The sequence below is a fragment of the Carcharodon carcharias genome, chromosome 8 (assembly GCF_017639515.1).
Source record: "Carcharodon carcharias isolate sCarCar2 chromosome 8, sCarCar2.pri, whole genome shotgun sequence".
NCBI lineage: Eukaryota > Metazoa > Chordata > Chondrichthyes > Lamniformes > Lamnidae > Carcharodon > Carcharodon carcharias.
The window spans coordinates 161623226-161639937 of record NC_054474.1 but is presented as its reverse complement, the minus strand read 5'-3'; the positions used below and the strand labels follow the sequence as shown (position 1 = coordinate 161639937).

The 16712-nt window shown below is 43.1% G+C and overlaps 1 protein-coding gene across 3 annotated transcripts in view; it reads left to right on the top strand.

Moving 5' to 3' along the window:
• The window catches only part of LOC121281015 (gelsolin-like), an 82412-nt gene that overhangs the window by 35970 nt on the left and 29730 nt on the right, over positions 1 to 16712 (top strand). For all 3 annotated transcript variants that reach the window (XM_041193571.1, XM_041193569.1, XM_041193570.1), the window contains exons 5-10: positions 1362 to 1511; positions 2785 to 2874; positions 6169 to 6301; positions 10159 to 10247; positions 10691 to 10906; positions 12757 to 12890. In XM_041193571.1, the coding sequence (XP_041049505.1) occupies positions 1362 to 1511; positions 2785 to 2874; positions 6169 to 6301; positions 10159 to 10247; positions 10691 to 10906; positions 12757 to 12890 (812 nt within the window). The remainder of the gene's footprint in view (positions 1 to 1361; positions 1512 to 2784; positions 2875 to 6168; positions 6302 to 10158; positions 10248 to 10690; positions 10907 to 12756; positions 12891 to 16712) is intronic.

The following is a 16712-nucleotide window of genomic DNA, read 5'->3' as shown; positions in this document are numbered from 1 at the left end:
ATTAAACAGCTGGTCAGGCATGCAGTCAGGAAGAAGACACTTTTTTAATGCATCTTTCTGCCTCCATTCCCACTGCCATTGAAAAGCCGGCTGTTCCATTGAGTATTCAGATCATTGTGGCAATTTTCATACTTGAATGGAATAAAATTCCAGGCCGACACTTGCTTCAGGCGGGACATTAATATTATCTTTGTTATGATGTGCAGGTATATGCCAGGCAGATCAAATCCACAAGGGATACTTGGCCACACTATCACAACGGTTTTGCAATTTGTATTTGAGACGCATGCACTGAAATCAGAAGAGAGATTTTTAAAATTAAATTTAATTAAAATACTTATTAACAATATAAAAATATTTCAAGCACATACATAAGACTACAATTACTTAATATTACAATGACTCCTAAAATTCCTAACTAACCTGACTCCCAGTTACATCCCCCCCGCCCCCACCCCCCACCTTTTAAGGCAACAGTCCAAAATAGATTTTGGATTTTAAAATCCAGCTAGTTAACAAAGTACCGACTTGACAGTGGAATTCCAAATGGCTTCCTCCAACTTTAGTTACTGGACACAACAGACTTGTACACAAATGGCTGGAGGCTTCTTCAAGGCTGTTTCTTACACTCCTATTCGATCTTACATGGGCCCCACCACATAGCCTTTCATTCTCATTTAAATATGTTTCTCTCTCTTTAATATGTAAATTCCATTGTTCCATATGTTTTTGGAACTGTACCTTTCCCCTAATATAAAACTTTAATGTTGCCAATATTGTCAGTAACCTTTTGGGGGGGGAAAAATGCCTTGCTCATCTGGCTAGTTGTAAACATAATAATATCCCTTTGAAATCCAAACAATCCCTTCACTTATCTAAAAATGCAAATTCCCTTCACATATTACATGCTAAGACAGTATCCATGTTTGCTCATTAGCATTTCAAGTACATTTCTACACCTAGCTTCTTCTGATAATTTCAAGCTTGCAGTCTATCTGACTCCAAATATAATGAAATCACATGGGACCATTTACGCTCTCACCCATAAACCTACTTTACAACAAACCAGAAAAATATTACGAAAATTATTATACTTTTGTAGCACCTTCCACTCTCTCCTTAGAAACAAAAGGATAAATTAGGGCACAGACCCAGAATTTTTTTTGGTAAATAGTGCTGCTCTGTTGCAGTTTATACAGTTCACAAAGGGGGGGAAAATAGCATGCAGGCTGTAATTATTTGTTGTTGGGTAATGAATGAAAAGATAAGTATTCTTAAAGAATGAGGTTTTGAAAAGGTAACATCTTAAAACTTCAGCTGGGCTTGTGATCATACACTCTGTCCCTTGTCTTCTGTTTCAGGAAATCTTTCAGTGGTGTGGCTCCAAGTGCAATAGATTTGAGCGGCTAAAGGCCACATACATAGCCAAGGGTATCCGTGACAATGAGAGAAGTGGCCGTGCCACTCTGCGTGTGATGGAAGAAGGAAGGGAGTCAGAAAAACTGCTGGAGGTGAGGCAGGGGCAGTTACAGTTTCCACAAATTAATTATTAGAAAAGGTGAATAACAAAATTGGATTTCCTTGAGCCATTTGGATGCAGTTTGTTGAAGGACCAAAAGATGTTGCCCCAAGAGTTGGAAGACTGGAAATTTGATCCCGTGTATCCAATGGGTGACATTTCATGTTACTGGGGTGGGGGTGGGGAGGAAATCTGGGTATAGGGGCTCTATTGTTCATCTTGATTACAATTTCTCTTTTTATTCATGAACGGGATGTGGGCTTTGCTGGCTAGGCCAGCATTTATTGCCCATCCCCAGTTACCCTTGAGAAGGTGGTGGTGAGCTGCCTTCTTGAACCGCTGCAGTCCATTTGGTGTAGGTGCACCCACAGTGCTGTTAGGAAGGGAGTTCTAAGATTTTGACCCAGCGACATTGATGGAAGCCAAGGGGCAAGTTGTACATTTGTATAACCCCCCCTCATTATGGGGACTCTGATCTTCAGGACAAGGGGCATTTGTAACATCATATGGTTGGCTCTATTTAGTAAATTTAATACATGTTAGTCTAAAAATTTTGATTGCATTTGACTACAGTCCTGACTATTTGTGAAAAAAAATGTATTATGTCCTGAGAGTATGCTATGATTTGTAGCTGAACATCAGATGATGGTTAACAACCTCCTTCAGAGAAAGTGCAGCCCATTATGTCTCTTCCCCTCCTGAAGGTGTTGAGCGTAGTTACACTGATACCTCCAGTTCTTCACCATTTAAAGAGCCATTTTGGGTGAGGAGCCAGGTGTCAGTGGCCCATCTGATGTTAGGGCATCACAGCCATTGTTGCCTATCTGTAGGTGCTCCATTCCCAGCAGCTGTCACTCGATTAGAGATCAGAAGCTGATGATGCTGATTATCATTCTCCTTGTCTGAAGGTCCCTCTTTCCACGCATCCTCATTCCAAGTCTGTTGTGTTTGAGGCCTACTGAACACCACTACAGCAATTTGTACTAATAATCAGGTGCATGATGCTTAGTGCCATTTTGATTATGCAACATGCCATTGGGTGAGCCAACAAAATGCCTTTCAAGACCAAGGCCTTCCAAGGGAGCAGCTGTGCTGAATGAGGCATTTGGAACAACATCCCTTGTTGACTGAAGGAGCTTGTGTTGGAAGGATGAGGAAAGAATCCTTAACTAGAGCAGTGTAGAGAAGTTATTTGAATTCGGTTTGTAACTGTGTTTTATGGGGTTGGTGGCTGGCTATTGACTATGTTGCTGCCTCGTTTTTAGGTTCTTGGACCAAAACCGGATCTGCCGGAAGGAACTGATGACAACATAAAAGTTGACGCATCCAACAGGAAACTGGCTAAGTTGTACAAGGTACTGAGCACAACTGTTCACGAACAAGCTTTTAGAAATGGGATATGGCAAATAGACTTTAGTCAATCTTAGATGTTCACCCTCATCTTAGGAAGGCAAATGGCATGTTCTTTTTTTATTGTAAGGAGATTGGGGTACAGGAATAAAGAAGTCTTGTTACAGTTGTAGAGGCTTTCTTCGGTGAGACCACAACTGGAATATAGTGCTCGGTTTTGGTGTCTCGAAGGACAAATATACTTGCATCAGAGGTGGTACAGCTGAGGTTCACCAAGTTAGTCCCTGGGATGAGAGGCTGAGTAAATTGGGCCTATACTGTCTGGAATTTAGAAGAATGAGGGGTGGTCTAAACAAAATGCAGAAGGTTCTAAGGGGCCTGACAGAATAGTCACTGGAAAGTGGTTATCCCTGGCTGGGGAATCTAGAATGTGGGGCAGTTTCAGGATCAGGATCCGATTGTTTAGGACTGAGGTGAGGAGAAATTTCTACACTGAGGGTTATGAGTCTTTGGAACCCTCTGTCCCAGAGGCTTGTGGATGCTCCATCATTGACTAAATTTAACCTAAGACGGACAGATTTTTGTATCAGGGAATCGAGGGAGTGGGTGGGATAATGGAGTTGAAGCTGAAGAACAGCCATGATAGTATTGAATGGTGGAACAGGTTCAACAGACTTTGATCTTCTACTCCTAGCTCATGTTTATCAACCACTATTAACTCAAGGCCTGAAACAGCATCTTTGACCCACCTGCACCATTACATAGGGTACATCCACTTACTGAGTCAGCAGGGATCTGGTCAACATTCAAACTGAATCATATGACTTTCAGAATGCTCCCTTTACTAATCTGTGTACATGGTCAGCTCATAGAATTACAAAAGATTTCCAGAATTATTGAGGGTTAATATCTGAGCAGTTTTGATTCATTCTTTAATTAGTAGAATTTTGACTTTCTTTACATGTCTTAGTGGCACGGGATTAGCGCTGATTCGGATGCAGTGGGGAGGGGAGATATTTAATATGGTGCTTGGGCACTGATTATACTGATCTCTGGTGCATGTTATCCAACAGCAGGGACCTGATATTGGTACCAGAATCGATGCCATAGTATTGCAAATGATCATCCAGCCGAATAGAGGCAGGTCTGTGGAGCATTGAACTTATCAAAGCACTCAATGATGAATTTAGAAGAGAATAGAAAACCTGTTGGGTTCATGTGACCATGAAGTAAGGTCAGCATTTTGGCTGCATCATAACTGAAGTCACAGCCTATTGTCAAGAAACCTTCTGAATGAGTCAGTGCCTTTCTCACTGCAATTTTTTAATGCAATCACTTGCAGTACTAGCAGATTTAATCCCAATCCCAGAATTTCCAATTATGGTACCATTACCTACACTGGTCAACTATGATCTTTCCCATGAAATGTTTACTCAGAGAAGCTGTATGTCAACTCTTTTAATGCAATATTTCTGTCAGACTGTTTCTAACATTTGTGGCTTCATCTGTGGGTTTTCTCCATTTACAAAATAACATATCCCTTATTTTTCCCCATTTAATTTTCACCTAGGTTTTTTAATTTAATCTTGGTTTATAGGAGGGTTGAGGTGCGGGTTTCATGTGGACATTGAGTCAGGTGAATGTTGAAGGAAACTTTTGAAGGGCTTTTTGGTAAGATTCTGTTCAGAATTATGATGGAGTCGGTGTTTGCCCAGTTTCGGTGAAGTGCACCAGAGGCTTTTGATCCTGAGGTCACTATTGTGTTGTTTAATGAGCTTGATACTGTGCAGATTGTCTTTCAGTTTAAAGGATGCTTGGTAGAGTGTGTGCTGGCTCCTCTCTGCTGGCTGAGTATTACCAACTTATCTGAAATAAGTCCAGGTTTGCTAGATCTATTTTCTGAAGTAATCCATCATATTTTATTATTGATGTATTATTTAATAATTGTGGTTCTCTTATTTTGGAGTAACTTCAACATTCCCTCATTTTCTACCCAACACCCTTCCCCATTACTTCCAAAGGAGAGAGCTTTTACCAGGAAATGATAGAAGATGGCAGCTATTGAGTACCTCACCTGAGTGGCTATTCTTTGTGCACTGTTTGGACTTGTAGCTGAACTTGGTCCTGCTATTTGCTGCTTTGTTGGAGTCGTTGGATAGCCAATAGGGTGTAGACCCATGCCAATCACTTATACATTGAGGCCTGTGGATGATTACATTGATTATAGTGCGAGCATCAGGCTGAAGGGATGCCCGGGCCTGTATCAGGATAGCAGGGTGGCTGCTGCAGGAGCAGACATGGAGGCAATCAGCTGCCGTTTTTGGCTTCCCCACTTCTAATCACCAGATCAGGAGCTTCATTCAGGAGAGAGAGGAAAAAAAAAACTTCCTACACACTTTACGATGCAGCAGTGGTCTTCACTGCAGCCTCACATTGGTGATTTTCCAGCCTCTATCCCAAATATAAGCCATCCCTGCTTGGGGATATGAGCTGCTCTGTGAAGCTGTTTTTTTCCCTTCTGGGAGCTGGCACCTGAGCTCTGTCTGCTTGTACAGATCAGCAGCTTCCTGCCCTCACAGAGACCACTTCTGCCATCAGCATGCTGCAGCCGATTGTGTAATATAAACAGATTATTGTATCACTTGTAAAAAGGAGTTCCTGACAAGTCATCAGAGTAAAACACATCTCCTTTGATTCTATTCCTACACAAAGCCAGGAGAGAGTAAACTCCAGGTTTATCATGGATAACAACACACAATTTATGGGAACCGTGGAACCATTGGGGTAGTGGTAATGTTGCTGGACTAGTAATTGAGACCCAGACTAATACTCTGGGGACATGGGTTCAAATCCCACCATGGCAGCTGGTGGAATTTGAATTCAGTCAATAAATCTGGAATATAAAGCTAGTCTCAGTAATGGTGACCATGAAAGTGCCATCGATTGTCACAAAAATCCCATCTGATTCACTAATGTCCTTTAGGGGAGGAAATCTGCCAGCCATGCCTATTCTGGCCTACATGTGACTCCAGACCCACAGCAATGTTGTTGACTCTTAACTCTTAACTGCCTTCTGAAATGACTTGACAAAATCAGTTCAAGGGCAATTAGGAATGGGCAACAAATGGTGGCCTTGCCAGTGACGCCCACATCTCAGGCAAAAGAATTTAACGACAATTATTATAGCCATGTAGATTTGAGTGAGTCTCTGTCCAAAAAAAGGCAAAGTTCCTTCTTTCATGGGACAGAACGTGGCTGATGAATCTCTCTGATTTTTTGCTGTTTCTCTTTCTCCTCAGGTTACGAATGCCACTGGTGAAGTTCAGATAAACCTGATGTCTGCAGAGAATCCGTTTAAACAGACCATATTGGACTCTGAAGACAGCTTCATCCTGGACAATGGATCCAATGGGCAGATCTTTGTGTGGAAAGGTTGGAAGGGCCAAGTTGGCCAGTTGTCATGAGAGATTGAGGGCATTTTTCAATCTGTTTTTCAGTTTACCCCGGAGAATATTTGGAGAATCGAGATCAAAGTTGCCTTTGTGTCCTATTGTCCCCACTTTTGCTGTTGTTCTTTTGGATGTCAAGCTGGCAAGTGAAAACCCAATCTTTTAGTTTGATATTGGAAAGTGACCCAAGAGCACTCAGTGAGGGCTCAGTGAAGAATGGGCTAACTTTTCGCACCAGCTCAGCAGATTCACAGGCCCAAAGATGGAAATCAGTGTTGGCGCAGATTTGGAGATTCATGATTAACTTGCACCTTTTTGAAGGTGCTGGGTGAGCAGAGTCCGTTAGGCTAATTTTGGTGGTGTCATGGGCTGGGAGGACTCTCCTTTTGTGGAGCAAGTAGCACTATTGTGATATGAAAGAGTTTTTTTTTAAATGTGGGAAGAAGTCCAGTAAAGGGCTTTCCAGCATTGGGTGTGTCAATAGCCTGAGTGTGCAGGGAATGAAGATTTCAAGCCTTGTGCAGTGTTACTAATGCTGCATCGAGAATCCTGGTCCTTTGTATATCATCTGTACCATAGTTGCACTCACCCAATTTCACTTGATTTGTTTTGCCTTAAAGTGAAAGTAAAGTGATCCGGATCCTGAGGCTTTACATGGCATGAAAAATAGGAAGCCGCTTATTGCAACCCCTCCATTGATACGCTGTTGGAGTTAGATGAAGTATGGTGGGAGGAGGCTCTTAAGTGATTCTTCAGAAGCTACCAAGCCAGAAAATACTCCTGTGCCTTGTGACAAATACATGTCCAGCATGAGTTGAAAGGTGTCAGCATTAGCCTCCTTGGTGTTTGAAAATGGAGAAATAGAAGGGGGAACAGTACTTGAATCCATAAGTTTTTGGTTGGAGGCAGTCCAGTGGTGGATTCACAGTTAGTGTGCAACTTCATTTTTGGATTATTTCCTGCCCCCAACCCCTCCCCTGGACTCAACGAAGTGAAAAAAATGCGTAGTTCCCTCACAAGGATACAGGACTCTGGGAATGCAGTCTGTCTATCGCAAAGACTGGCTTTATATCTTGGAATAAGCATCCAACCTAACTTTTAGCCTCCGTTTGCTTTGATGCAAGATCTTCTCTGACAGTCAAACTCCATTTTCAATGTGCCTGGATTTGCACAGAGAATTCTTCTTCGTTAAAAGGCAGAAGTGCAGTTGTTCCCTCTACATCCTAATATCCAAGAGTCGTCTGCATTTGCTGCTACTGCAGCTCTAGATTTGAGCACAATGTAAAGAGAATTAGGCTATTCTATTGATTGTTTATATTTTTTCTATCAAAGATCTCAAGCTCTGGTCATTTCCCTGGGTCAAAGATATACCACAAAGAATCTTAAACTAAAATCCCACCTCTCGGTGTTCCATTTTTTAAATCAATATCCTTTTTCTTGAGTTTGGCAGTATAGTTTCAATTAGACACAGTCCTACACCAATGTTGTCCTGTCCACCCTCCCATGCTGATCTTCCTACAATAGTTGGAAAACCAATTTGAAGCCCTGCAAGAAAATTGAAATGGGGTTTGGCCACAAAGATTGTTGCACCAAATCAACCAGTTTGCGTTTTGGTTACGCATTATATAAATCTTGCTGCAAACACACAGAATGATGGTTTTAGATTTGCTTGCTTTGAGCACTGAAAGCGATCGAGACAGTGTTCTGGAGGCGGTTGTGGCATTTCAGAACGTTAGAGTTCCTGCCTTGAATTTCCTACAGTAACTATGCTTCAAAAGTGAGTCGTGGGCTATTCCACGCACTCAGTGATCAACCATGATCTCAGGAAATGATGGAACATGTCTGAAAAATTGAATAGCTAATTGCTTCGCCATATTTCAGTGTTCAAAAAAAAATGTTAATTTCCAATAGCTCAGCCATATAATAACTGCGATATACACCAACATTTGCATCTATTGAGAGTGGATAATTAGCTGGGGTTTCCATACTTGAACTTTGGCCAATGACTTCCACCTACAGGCCTCGGTTTAGGATAACATTTGCTCAGTTGGGTAACTTCCCCAACAAATGCGCACACACGCTTACACACACATCTATGAAGATGTACTCGCATGATCAGGTGTCGTGTGGTGCTGCCAAAATCGTCGAACTTTTACATTAGGAATTACCACTTTGAGATGGTACAAGAATTGAGTGAACAATGGATGTCCTTAGCTGCTATTTTTGATAATTTCAGTGATTAAATTTGGATTAAACTATACTTATTCTCAATCTATTGAAATTCAATGGCTGTATTTGCCAGTTTGAGAGAGATGCTGCAGGCTTGGCAACTAGTTAGCTGCTTACAGTATGATGAGGATCAGTCCACGGTTCCTCCCTGTTTACATTAGCACTGAATCCCTCACTGCTTGCTTTGGATTTTATATTCTCAAACTTCACTTGATAATTAACTGAAATATTTAATATCCAACCTCAAGTTGTACTGAAAACCTGAAATCGTATAGCGAAGGAATTGTAGAAATGCAGCAGATGACTGAATAGATTTGGTAAGGTTCAAGCGTGTCCACAGGCTCAGGAACGATGAAGAATTTCCTTTTCGATGGCACATTAATCATATTAATGGAAGGTGTTATCGACAGTGATATCAAGTGGCAGTGACCTGCTCATTGATGCTCAGATTGGTTCCCACAGCCACAACCATGCGATAACCTGCCTGTGGCCAAACTGGGTCGAGTCCCATTTTCAGCTCCTGCTGTCCAGATTTCACCTTCAGCGAGTAAATTGAGCCCTTGGCTTTTGAGGTGTGCTAAGACCTCAAAACAAACGTTTTGGTGGAGCTTTTAAAGGTCCACGAGGCTGCAAGATTATATCCACTTGAGGCCTTCATCAGCATCATTGGCCGCCCTCCTTTTTGTGGAGCAGGCAGCCGATCTGATTCCCAGACTGATTTGTTGGAAAAGCTCCCTGGAGGTAGAATGCGTTGTGGAGCCGACCTGATGGACTTCCCACTCTTTTCTTGCCCTCTGCCTCCTTCCCCACATCTTCTGCGTTTTGATGGCACATGCCATGGCACAGTGTCTCACAGTAAATCCACTGAGGGGGGGTCATTAAGTATGCAAGACTGTTTGTATCTTGTTAACGGTAATGCATCATTCTTTCATGGTGTGCACTAGCATTTATTGTCTAACCCTCATTACCATGTGGAGGTAGTTATGAGCTGCCTTCTTGAACTGTAGTAGCAATTTGATATGACTGAGTAGCTCACCTAAGAGTAAACCATATGGGTGTGAAGTCACGTCGATCTGACCTCTAGGCCAGAGACAGCAGGTGTCTCTCTCTCTCTCTCTCTCTCTCTCTCCCACCACCACCACCCACCAAGGGCATTTGAGAACCAACTGGATTGTTGAGGCAATTCAATTCAATAGCTTCATGGTCACCTTTATTTATTTTCACACTCAGTTTCTTTCCAATTTTTTTGAGGTTTGTAGACATCCTCTAATGCTAGATGGAGGAGTCCCAACAAGGCCAGATGATGGATTTACTAAACCAGCTGTGCAGCTGACCTGCTCAAGTCTACACCCCTTGGACTGGAGTGGGAGCAAAGAGGAGAGCCATACACAGGGAGTGACAGGGATGGGGGATAGATTACGAGTCCATGTTCCTGGATTAGAGGTCCAGCAATGTAACCACTGATCTCAAGTATAAAATATTATTTTCACTGAGGGCATTTTGGCCTTTCACCTCAAACGAGTGTTCCCCTGGTCTGATAAATTATTGCTAAAGCGCGACAGTTGAGTAGAAAGGCATCCTTAATTTCTTTTTTTTTTGTGTAATGTCAAGGTAAAAAAGCTAATCAAGAAGAACGGAAAGCTGCCCTGAAAGCGGCTGAAGACTTCATTACAAAAATGGGATATCCCAAACACACCCAGGTAAGACCACGCTGGAGTGTTTATACAGAATGAGCAGCACCTTCCCTCAGCTCTTCAGCTTCATGGGCCCTGACTGCTTTCAAAATGTTGGTTAAAAACCAACTCGGAGAATATCTGTGGTGGGGTGAAGGGAAATGATGATGCTCGCTGCCAAGGAACGATTCGGGATTTACTTAAAAGAAATGCTGCGGTTAACCTGTTCACACGTCATACCAACGGGCTCGCCATGGAGTAGCTTGTTTGCTCCACCTGTGTTAGGAATTCGATTTTAATGAGATGTCTTGTTATTTGTAGCCGTTAGATTTTCATCCTGGCTGTTTGTATACTGAGGAAAACTGACTTAGCCATTTTCAGTGTGCGTGTGTGTGTGTGTGTAAAATTTACGCTTGAAGTAGGCTGTATCCAGGGATGTTGTAACAAACCTTCCCAATGTTATGTTTTAGGTTCAGATTCTGCCAGAGACTGGAGAGACTCCACTGTTCAAGCAATTCTTCAAGAATTGGGTTGATCTGTATCAGACTGAGGGAATGGGAACCGCCTACATCTCCGGGCAGATTGCCAAAATTGAAAAAGTGCCTTTTGATGCTGCAACTTTGCACGATTCTCCTGCCATGGCTGCCCAGCATGGAATGGTGGATGATGGGTCTGGAGAGAAAATGGTAAACACTTAATACGTCACTAACGCTGGCCTGGAGAGGTACTAACTGAGGATGAAGGCTGTACTATGATGCAAAGTCAGTTTGGTTTCTCCAATAGAAACCCATTCTTAACTAGGATCTAGCACTTGATGTAGACATGTACCCAGTTGTGTAATGGAGACGTTGTTCAATTTACATGGCAGAATGATCAGTGTCACTTTGAACAATTGCACTTGTGTAACATCTGTAAGGTGGAGTCATGTTCTATGACAACTGAAGGAGAGTGTGACCTTCCAAACTCAACCATTTATACTTTCCATTTACTAAGTTACTTCTCCAGCCACCAATTTGCTCAAGCACTTTCACACCCAGCTTCTTCCCTCTCCTCCCACACCTTTTTAAACACCATTTTGACTCCAGAAAATAACTTCATTCTCTCCCATCCCTGTCACTCCCTGTGTATGGTTCTCCTCTTTGCTCCCACTCCAGTCCAAGGGGTGTAGACTTGAGCAGGTCAGCTAGACAGCTGGTTTAGTAAATCCATCATCTGGCCTTGTTGGGACTACACCTAGCACTATCCTTCATCTTCCATGCTGAAACCACTCCTGGAAGACACTGGAGAGTAATGGTGACCTCCAGCTTGTTTCCACTGCTAGGTCTCTTTCTACAGCCCTCTCCCTGGTCCCCTGCACAATCACCTCCCAGTAACCTGTTGAAGGAGCTCATGGATGTTTTTCTCAATAAGATTGCGACCGTCTGTTCAGATGCCTCTGCTGCTTCGCACCATTTGTAACCCCCAGCCCCACTCATTTGCCCTTGCCTAACCACCCCATCCTGCCCTAGCCCTAAACCCACAATTCTCCTGGACGCCATTACTGCATGTAGGTTACTCCACTGATATTTCAAAAACAGAATATTGCATTTTCATAATTAGATTTGTGTATTTAGAGCCTAAATATCTTTAAGTGCACACCACAGGACCCCATTATTCCCTCGAGATACTGTGTCCCAGTGTAAAAGAGAATAGGTTTTATCATGAAGGTCAGGCAATGGCATAAGTGCTAATGGGTAAGTACCCGTTAGGCAGAGTTTTACATTTTTGTACAATGAAATCTAAGATTTTTACCTCTCAAACCAAACCCTTTTTTTGGGGTGGAGTGGGCTGAGGGGTAAGTAGTATACATTGTATGAGACATTATAATTGTAGACTTTATTGTACTTTAATTGGATCCATGTATGTAAACGTATTTCATTCAAATGAGAACAGGGAAGGGATTGGTGTCATGGCAACACTGAATAATGGGATGTGACTTTTTGTCTTGCTGAGTTTCTTCTTGGTAATGGCCACTGCTGCCATCGAAACGAGGAAAAGAATCCACTATCCCTGACTGGTCTCATCATCCTCCGAGCAGTACGTGCTTTGGAGTAAGTTGCCTGTTTGCACTGTGGGCAGGAAATGAGGTCGGATAGACAAGTGGGACTGGGAAGAGTTTCAGATTAACCATTGTTGGCCTGGCACAGCACTGGTCCCACAGATTAGGGATTTGGTGCTTGTCCTGTGCTCAAGTTAGCTGATCATAGCAAGGATGGCGCTGAGGGGTCGATTTACGTGCCTCTTGTGTTCCTGGGCCAGGGAGAGAAGCAGCCACTATGTATTGCTATCCTGTGCTCGCCAACCCCAACTCCAGCCATGCTGAACACCGAGCCTCATGGTGCTTCCTTGTATGTGGAAAAATGGCCGGTTGATCGATGCTCTGGAAGATGGCCTTAACTGCTTCCTGTGTCCCTGCCTTTGGGAAGGTGGGTGGGGAGAAAAAAGATAAAATGTCTGCTTGATGGTACCAATAATAAATCAAATTGAAACTTTTCAGATCTGGCGCATTGAAGGCAGTGACAAAGTGCCCGTTGACTCGAGCGCTTACGGCCAGTTCTACGGAGGAGACTGCTACATTATTCAGTACACGTATAACTTTTCTGGAAGACAGGGAAACATCATCTATTACTGGTAGGCTGTCGAAAAGCTTGATTTAGATATTGTATTTGGGTTTGTTACTTTTTTTAGAAAGAAAGACTTCTCTGGGGCATCCCATGTGCCTCAATGGGTAAGTGCTCACTGCAGCACACAGTAAGGAGATTCCTGGTGGAGCTCTTGGTCTTTGTTGAAGTGAGAAGTTTAAGCTGCAGTGCCCTCGGCTAATTCAACTGGTTGTACAAGATCCTATCTTATTGGTTGAAATGTAGTGGGTAGTTCTCCCAGTCGCCATCCGTCAACCAACGCCATTAAAAAAAAAATGAGCCGACAATTCCTTTCACTCTTTATTTGTGGGATCTTGCTGTGTTTACCAACATGACTATGACTCAGTTTCAAAAGTGGCTGCTAATAGCTTTGGTGTGCCTTAAGGATGTGAAAGGGGTTATATACTCCTGATAGTTGGTTGGTGAAGGAAGAAGCCAGAGCCCGCCTTTTACTTGGAGTAGATTTTATTCAGTGAAACATTACACGTAGATACCTCCTGACTCCACTCCATTCCATTGTCAGTGAGAGTCTCTTTACATGTGCTCAAGTAACCACCCAATCAATGCCCTCCACTTGTATGTACTTAACCTCAATTGATGCAATTAACAAAAGGCATTATCTCAAAGAAAGTTCATGGGTTCTTGCTTATTGCTTTAAACGACCTGAGCATGGAAGGGGAAAGTTAGTGACTTTGCTGATTGTTATTCAGAGAGCCTTGCTGAAAAATGCTTGTGAATATTGGGGTAGGGCAGAAGCTGTTCTTCTCCAGATAATCAGGTAGTGAAGGATAGAACTGGAGCGTCACCTTTACACATTTATGGAGGCACAAATTACAAACATGCAGCTCCCAAATCCAACAACCACAGTTTCGGTCTGCTCCTAAATATAAGAGCCCTGATGAATCCCCAGTTAATGCTCACTACCTGAATGCAATTAAATACGCCAATTGCTGTACAGTTAGCAGGAGCTAACCTTTTTCGAGCACGTTCTGTTCTGTGGATGTGGTGACCCTGGCATGGCTTCATTTATTGCTTGTATCTAGCTGCCCTGAATAATTTATTTGTTGAACCACTGCAGTCCATGTTTCACAGTATCTTTACAGTACAGAAGGAGGGCATTCGGCCCATCGAGGCTGCACTGGGTCTCTGAAAGAGCATTCCACCTAGTCCCATTCCCCTGCCTCGCACCCATAACTGTATACCTCCTTCCTTTTCAGATAGCAATCCAATTCCCTTTTGAATATCTCGATCGAACCTGCCTCCACCACTCTCTCAGGAAGTTTGTTCCAGACTGTATAGACATCAGGGTGGAGGACTGTGAAATATTAGAGGAGATTAACATAGAGAGAGAGAGAGAGAAGGTACTAGTGGGTTTAATAGCCTTAAAAGTAGTTAAACCCACATGCCCAGATGAGATGTATCCCAGGCTGTCGAGGGAGGCAAGGGAAGAGACATCAGGGGCCCTGGCAGTAATTTTCAAATCCTCTCTGGCCACAGGTGAAGTGCCAGAGGACTGCTAACGAAACAAAGGGAAGAAGGGATAGACCAGGAAATTACAGGCCAGTCATTCCCCTCGGTGGTGGGGAAGTCACTAGAAAGAATTCTGGGACAGAATACATCTGCACTCAGAGGCATGGATTAATCAGGGATAGTCAGCATAGATTTGTTAAGGGAAGGTCGTGTTTGACAAATTTGATTTAATTTTTTGAGGAGGTAACCAGGAGTGTTGTTGAGGGTAATGCATTTGATGTGGTCTACATGGACGTTAGCAAGGCTTTTGATAAGGTCCCTCATGGCAGACTGATCAAGAAAGTAAGAGCCCATGGGATCCAAGGCAAAGTGGCACGTTGGATCCAAAACTGGCTGAGAGGCAGGAAGCAGAGGCTGATGGTACAGGGATGTTTCTGTGACTGGAAGTCTGTTTCCAGTGGGGTTCTGCAGGGCTCGGTGCTGGGGTCCTTGCTGTGGCGTACATAAATGATTTGGACTTAAATGTAGGGGGTATGATGAAGAAGTTTGCGGATGATATGAAAATTGATAGGGTGGTAAAGACTGAGGAGGATAGCCGTGAACTGCAGGAGGGTATCAGTGGGCTGGTCAGGTGGGCAGAGCAGTGGCAAATGGAATTCAACTCAGAAAAGTGTGAGGTAATGTACTTGTGGAGGGCTAACAAGGCAAGGGATTACACTATGAATGGTAGATCCCTGGGAAGTACTGAAGATCAGAGGGACTTTGGTGTGCATACCCACAGATCCCTGAAGGTAGCAGGCCAGGTAGATAAGGTGGTTAAGAAGGCATATGGGATACTTGCCTTTATTAGCTGAGGCACAATACAAGAGCAGGGAGGTTATGCTGGAACTGTATTAAAACGCTGGTTAGGCCACAACTGGAGTACTGCGCACAGTTCTGGTCGCCACATTATAAGAAGGATGTGATTGCACTGGAGAGGGCGCAGAGGAGATTTACCAGGATGCTGCCTGGGATGGAGGGTCTGAATGAAGGAAAGATTGGATAGGCTGGGGTTGTTTTCCTTGGAGCAGTGAAGGTTGAGAGGAGACCTGACAGAGGTGTATACGATTGAGGGGCATTGAAAGGGTGGATAGGAAGGCACTTTTTCCATTTGTAAGGAGGTCAGTAACCAGGGGGCATGGATTTAAGGTAAGAGGTAGTAGCCTAAGAGGGGAGTTGAGAATTTTTTTTACCGAGGGTGGTGGGAGTCTGGAACTCACTGCCTGAAAGGGTGGCTGAGTCAGAAACTCTCGTAACATTTAAGAAGTATTTAGATATTCACTTGTGTTGCCGTAGCCTCCAGGGCTATGGGCTAAGCGCTGGAAAATGGGATTAGTGCAGTCAGATTTTGGTTGATCAGTGCGGATACGATGGGCCGAATGGCCTCCTTCTGTGCTGTAAATGTCTTGAGCCTCCAACCACCCTCGTAGTGATGTGAGGAAAGTTGTTTCACATTTACTACTTTTGCCAATTATTTTGTATCTGTGCCCTTTAGTTCTTGATGTTTTCTTGAGTGGGAACAGTTTCTCACTATTTACCCTGTCCATACCCTTTAAGATCTTGAATACCTCTATGAAGTCTCCTCTCAGCCACCTTTTTGTAAGGAAAACAGTGCCAACCTCTCTAATCTATCCTCGTAAGCTACAGTTGTTTATCCCTGGAATCATTCTTATGAATCTCCTCTACTCTCTCCAATGCTTTTACATCCTTAAGTATGGTGCCCAGAACTGGATGCAGTACTCCCAGATGAGGCCTAACTAGTGTCTTATCCAAGTTCAACATGACCTCCTTACTCTTGTACTCAATGCCCCTATTAATAAAGCTTAAGATACTATATGCTTTATTAACTGCTCGCTCAACATGCCCTGCCATCTTCAATGACCTATATATGTATACACTGAGGTCCCTCTGTTCCTGAACCTTCCTTTAGCAGATCTCCTTTTATCTTATGTTGCCTCACCATATTTTTCCTGCCAAAATGAATCACTTCACACTTCTCTGCATTGAACTTTATCTGCCACTTATCTGTCTAATCCACCAACATGTCTATGTTCATTTGATGTTCAAGACTATCCCCATCACAGTTGACAACATTTCCAAAATTCGTGTCATCTGTAAATTTTGAAATCATGCTCTGAGCACTACAATCTAGGTCATTAATATGTCAGGAAGAGCAAGGGTCTCATCATTGACCCCTAGGGAACTCCACTATAAACCTTCCTCCAATCCGAAAAACAACCATTTATCACTGCTGTCTATTTCCTGTCATTCGGCCAATTTCTTATACAAGTACCTATTGTCC